Source organism: Oncorhynchus mykiss, chromosome 1 (assembly GCF_057628025.1).
Source record: "Oncorhynchus mykiss isolate SJ-2025 chromosome 1, ASM5762802v1, whole genome shotgun sequence".
NCBI lineage: Eukaryota > Metazoa > Chordata > Actinopteri > Salmoniformes > Salmonidae > Oncorhynchus > Oncorhynchus mykiss.
In genome coordinates this window covers 51,018,376-51,024,179 of record NC_143022.1, presented here as the reverse complement: position 1 = coordinate 51,024,179, position 5,804 = coordinate 51,018,376, and the positions used below count along the sequence as shown (strand labels likewise).

Sequence of the window (5,804 nt, the reverse complement as noted above, 5' to 3'; positions counted from 1 at the left end):
TCCCCAAGCTAAAAAATCTGTCATGTCCTTGAGCAAGGAAATTAACCCAAATTACACCTGTAAATGCTCTCTGGATAAGAGCATCTGTTAAATGACTAAAATGTATAATAATATGACTAGTGTGTATAGCCTATACAAATGTTAAGATATAAATACATAATGTCCAATGGTTAACTAACGTCAACTACTATTTTGCCATATATAGCCGCGTTCAGATTATTTGATCAATCTGACGAATTCTTCAACAAATATATTTGTTCAAACAGTGCAAGTAGCTATGGGGACGTGACTTTGCTTGTTGTGTCTACACTACGTTGCGCCGCTTTCCGCACCGGGCGTGGGTCGGTTTCATGCGTGTAGGCACAGACACAAATGCAGAGAGCGCCACCAACGAGAGCTCTCCGCTGCCCACTGTGAAGTTAAAATGGGTATCGAAAAGGAGAATTACGAGACGAGTATTATCATGGACGAGGACGAGTTCAACAGATCAATAGAACCGATTTTGTCGAAGAAAGACAAAGTTTACGCGGCGATCCCAGACCGAGATCCCAATGACATAAATGCGCACTTAAAGGTAAACTACTGTATCAGTGTATCAGCGCACCGTGCGCTCCGGTTTTCACAAAGTTAACTCCAGTGGACGGAACTGTAGATCAATACTTTCGTTATTGTCGTTTTACCATATGTAATAAAAAAATATGAATGCACAACAAATGCAAATGTCATGCGCCATTGCCTATGTGTTTAGTTTCCATATTGGCTGTAAACTCCTGCTAATATGTTTGTTTGGACAGAATAGGACAAATGGGTATGTGAGTGAGTCCATGACTGATTCCTGACAAGCGCTTGTTTCCTTCCCCAGGTTGATTTTGACGATGTGATCGCAGAGCCCAGTTCCAGCCACAGCTTCGACAGAGTATGGATAGGAAGTCACGCCGTCTTCGAACTGTTCAAATATGTATTCTACCGAATACTGACCACCATCCTCGCCGTTCCCATGGCATTTATCATCGGGATAGTCTTCGGGGTCCTCAGCTGTATTCATATTTGGTAGGAACACAACACATACGATCTTGTTGTTTCAGAGCTTGGCCAAGGGCCACATTTTCCATTGACTGCTCTGCTGCCTATTTGTTTTGACCCATAGTAGACAGTTTGCACAGAAAGACCAGTAGGCATACTGACGTATATATTCATACAATTAATGTCATATGTAGGGTACAACTATGAATGTGTTGTCATTGTTTTTACTTTATTTGGGCAATTAAGTCATAGCTTTTCCATACATAGGCCTATGTTCCATTATGTGATGTATGCATGCCAGTGGACACAGTGGTTAGGTTGTAGGAAAACCATTTAACTCCCAACATTCACAAATTCCGCCTAAGAGTCAATTAGATAAGGGGCTGCTTGCTAAAACAACACCAGATCTGTGCCCAAGTGAGGCACTTTATGGAAAGTTGGGAGGAATGCAGTGTTCAGCTGGTAATGGAAAAAAGCCCCCATAACCCCTGCCAGATAGTTGGCATTCTATTCTGCCTTGCAGCACTGTAGGCCTGTTTTTAGAGAAGAGTGGGACATTCCACTAGAATAGATAGGCTACAGATTGCTTGTGGGCATGTTTTGTGGGCATGTCACAAAGTAACTCTAATATGACCTTTAGTACAGATTATGGTCTAGTTTCCCCATGTCTCAATGTCTCAGTCTCCTCGAAGAATAGATTTTGCCAAAAGTCAATGGTTGGATCTCAAATGGCACCCTGTTCCCTACAGAGTGCACTACTTTTGACCACTGCCCATAGGGCTTTAATAATGTTGACATACTGTTTTACCCATTTCATATGTATATACTGTATATATTTCATATGTATATACTGCATATACTGTATTCTGGTCAAGGCCATACAATTCTTCAGATATACTACCTATTCTATCCATAAACTGTCAATATTTTCTATACATCCCATCACACACACACACACACACACACACACACATATATTTGACAGGTTACAGCCTTATTCTAAAATGTCCTCATCAATCTTCACACAATACCCCATAATGACAAAGCAAAAACTGTTTTTTAGAAATGTTAACAAATTTATCAAAAATACATTTTTTACATTTGTATTCAGACCCTTTATTCAGTACTTTGTTGAAGCATCTTTGGCAGCGATTACAGCCTTGTGTTGTCTTGGGTATGAGGGCACAAGCTTGGCACACCTGTATTTGGGGAGTTTCTCCCATTCTTCTCTGCAGATCCTCTCAAGCTCTGTCAGGTCTGCACAGCTATTGTCAGGTCTTTCCAGAGATGTTCGATCAGGTTCAAGTCCGGGCTCTGGCTGGGCCAGAACAAGGACATTCGGAGGCTTGTCCAGAAGCCACTCCTGCATTGTCTTGGCTGTATGCTTAGGGTCGTTGTCCTACTGGAAGGTGAACCTCTGCCCCAGTCTGAGGTCCTGAGCGCTCTGGAGCAGGTTTTCTTCAAGGCTTTCTCTGTACGTTGCTCCGTTAATCTTTCCCTCTATCCTGACTATTCTCCCACTCCCAGTCCCCCACAGCATGATGCTGCCACCGCCATGCTTCGCCGTAGGGATGGTGCCAGGTTTCCTCCAGATGTGATGCTTAGCATTCAATCTTGGTATCATCAAACCAGAGAATGTTGTTTCTCATGGTCTGAGAGTCCTTTAGGTGCATTTTAGCTAACTCCAAGCGGGCAGTCATGTGTCTTTTACTGAAGAGTGGCTTCTGTCTGGCCACTCTACCATAAAGGCCTGATAGGTGGAGTTCTGCAGAGATGGGAGAACCTCCCAGAAGGACAACCATCTCCACAGAGGAAGTCTGGAGCTCTGTCAGAGTGACCATCGGGTTGTTGGTCACCTCTCTGGCCAAGGCCCTTTTCCCCCATTGCTCAGTTTGGCTGGCTGGGCCACTTCTAGGAAGCGTCTTGGTGGTTCCGAACTTCTTCCATTTAAGAATGATGGAGGCCACTGTGTTCTTGGGGACCTTCAATGCTGCAGAAATGTTTTTGGTACCCTTCCCAAGATCTGTGACTCAACACAATCCTGTTTCAGAGTTCTACTTATGTAAATAAGGTATGTTTTTTATTTTAAGAGTCCGTCTGCACTGTCTGTCACAGCTTTTATGGAGGATAAGCAATTGAAATATGGCTTTGGTGACATAGCACAGATCAGTAGAGGATGGAATGGGAACTATGAGAAACAGTTGACCCTGTGGCTGGGATGTGTCTGATACATAGTGTCACAAGATGTAGTGGCACTAAAGAAGGCACTATAATAAAAACACATTCCGTAGCCTTATACAGTCAAATAGAAATACAACAATCACTAGATAGGTGCAGTGAAATGTGTTGTTTTACATTGGTCAGCAATAGTAGTATGGCACCCCTGGAGCAAATTAGGGTTAAGTGCCTTGCACAAGCACACACGGACACATTTTTCACCTTGCCGTCGAAGGGTATTCAAACCCGTGACCTTACGGTTGCTGGTCCAACAGCTCTAACCACTAGGCTTCCTTCTGCCCGTAATACATACTGCAGGCTCCAAGCATTCATAAAGTCTGCATTAACTGTTTATGCATATCCAAAATGGACAAAGTAAGAGGATCAAGAAGGCTGTGTTAGAATTCATGTTGCAAGGTACTCTGGACTCTGCAGCAAACGGAACTTGATAGGAACACCTCATGCAACTGATATTACACCCCAACACAAGGCTAAATGTTCCCCGTAATGTAATATGTATGCAGGTAATACTTATGCCTACACATTCTGTGCATTTGAAGAATGTCCTCCTCCTTCCAGGGTGTTGATGCCGGTGGTGCGGAGCTGTCTGATGGCCCTGCCCTCTGTCCAGGTGGTCTGGAGCAGCCTTACAGACATTTTTGTCACCCCCCTCTTCCACAGTATGGGCAGGTGTCTGTCCTCTGTCCACGTCAAGGCCATGGACATCTGATAGAGTATTTTCTTCCCTGTTATGGGGGTTAAGAAGTTAATTAAAGGACATCTTCACTTTTTTTTTTTTTTTTTTTTACCTATGTCTAAGTGGAAAAACAAGTAAATAATTTGAGGTAACTCTTAAAAAAGTGAAGATGTCATTGACCTATGTTTGCGTTGAAATATATAAGTTCTTTATAAAGCCAACATCGACACACCGTGTGGTGGAATTATGGTAGAGCATATAAGTGCAACTGATAAGTTACGAGCGCTCATAAAGGGTGATTAGGGTCAACTTCCCTTTGACAACGCCACAGCACCACCTGAGTAATAAGATGATCCAACATGATAATTTATGTCATTTGGGAATTTCAAGATTCTCATGATAAGTCATAATGTCCACTGTTCATAGAAGTGGTTGTGTGGCATTTCTAAGCAGTTTTGATGTATTCTGCCAAAATGACAATTGCTCAGTTGTGACCAAAAATAAATGATTGTCATTCCATTATTTTGATGCTAAAAATAACTGTTTTAATCATAAAGGATCAGATCAGGGCCAAACAGTATATTAGCCAGTTAGGCATCACACCATTCCTGGCATCAGACATGTAACGTCTGTGTAGTTTCTGCTTTTTATGTGTTGTGGATATACAGCAGAGGATTCAGATGGGATTTTAATGAATTCATTTGTTTTCTGTAAGAGAGTGTACACTGATCCTAGATGCTGAGATGCAGCTTATACCTCTGCAGCCTTATTTTGCTGCTGCTGTGTTAATCTCGCAGTGCTTTGGATACATTTTGGCCATTTGCTTTTACACAAAGACAACCTACCTAGTAAAGACCTAAGACAGTTGTATATATTTTGAACAGAAGCTGGACTTTTACGTGTCTAATATAATAAACAAAAGGGTGGGTTGTCGGAGTATTGGCTTTCTAACTAATTATTCATGCACAATTGCCATGTGTTCTTGACGGTCCATGTTTCTGTGAGTCGTGATAAAACTGGACAGAACTTTTATGTTAAGTATCTAAGATGAGTTTTACTACTCTGGTTTATTCTATACAGTCAGGTACATGGTCGTAGGCCTAGGTGCTGCTGAGCTTTCTATAAGCCGTAGAGCAACTAGCTTGCTTTATTCTTTGATGTCAGAACCCAAATGTGGAGATATTCTAGCAGATAGTGCCACCAGTTCTTCACAACTTACCGTATAATACGTCACACAAAACCTTGGCTTCATCCAAAATGGCACCCTATTCCCTAAAAAGTAGTGGGCTGTATAGGGTATGGGGTGTCATTTCAGAGGCACCCTTGTGCTTTGTTTTAATGGACAACCAAACGCAGCGATTCTGACAGTAACTTATAATCGTTTTGCTAAGCTAGGCAGTTGACAGCCTGCCAGCCAATAGACCATGTCTGTACTTGGCTGAGTTATCTCTTCAGTGCTGAGAGGAAATTGGAGGTGTGATTGTGCAATAGAGCACACAGGTGTGGAATTATTATTTTTTATGGAGCAAAAATGGAAAATGGCATGATGTGATTCTAAATGAGCTCAACAAACGAGACTTATTCTTTGATTTTTTAAAAAGTACCAAAAGTGTTCTTATTCTGCATCAAATAAAGATAATTATTTGTAAAAAATGTTCTGAGTATTGCTGCGTGTCTCTCTGTCATAGAAAATTATGAGAACTGTGAAAGGAGGGCGGGGATATGTTTCTTAGTCTCAGAGAGAAAAATGAGAGAGAAAAGTTGTAAATCACTGAGCTGGTCTGATTGCATAAGACACTTTCCTATACAGAAAGAAGAATAACTGCCTCTGCCTGACCCGGTGTGTCTATTGCAACACGACCTGGGG

General features: G+C 41.9%; 1 protein-coding gene across 1 annotated transcript; it reads left to right on the top strand.

Annotated features, from left to right (window-relative positions):
* Window positions 1-243: 243 nt before the first annotated feature.
* Window positions 244-5,590, top strand: LOC110524381 (caveolin-2). Its single transcript, XM_021603973.3, has 3 exons — window positions 244-574; window positions 863-1,050; window positions 3,820-5,590. The coding sequence occupies exons 1-3, from the start codon at window positions 425-427 to the stop codon at window positions 3,968-3,970; spliced, it is 489 nt and encodes a 162-aa protein (XP_021459648.1). The 5' UTR covers window positions 244-424; the 3' UTR covers window positions 3,971-5,590.
* Window positions 5,591-5,804: the final 214 nt, after the last annotated feature.

Bases quoted from the DNA above. Each gene is read 5' to 3' on its own strand.
- LOC110524381 (XM_021603973.3), top strand. From the start codon at position 425: ATGGGTATCGAAAAGGAGAATTACGAGACGAGTATTATCATGGACGAG. The intron at 575-862 runs GTAAACTACTGT...TTCCTTCCCCAG, and splicing joins ACATAAATGCGCACTTAAAG to GTTGATTTTGACGATGTGAT. The intron at 1,051-3,819 runs GTAGGAACACAA...TCCTCCTTCCAG, and splicing joins CTCAGCTGTATTCATATTTG to GGTGTTGATGCCGGTGGTGC.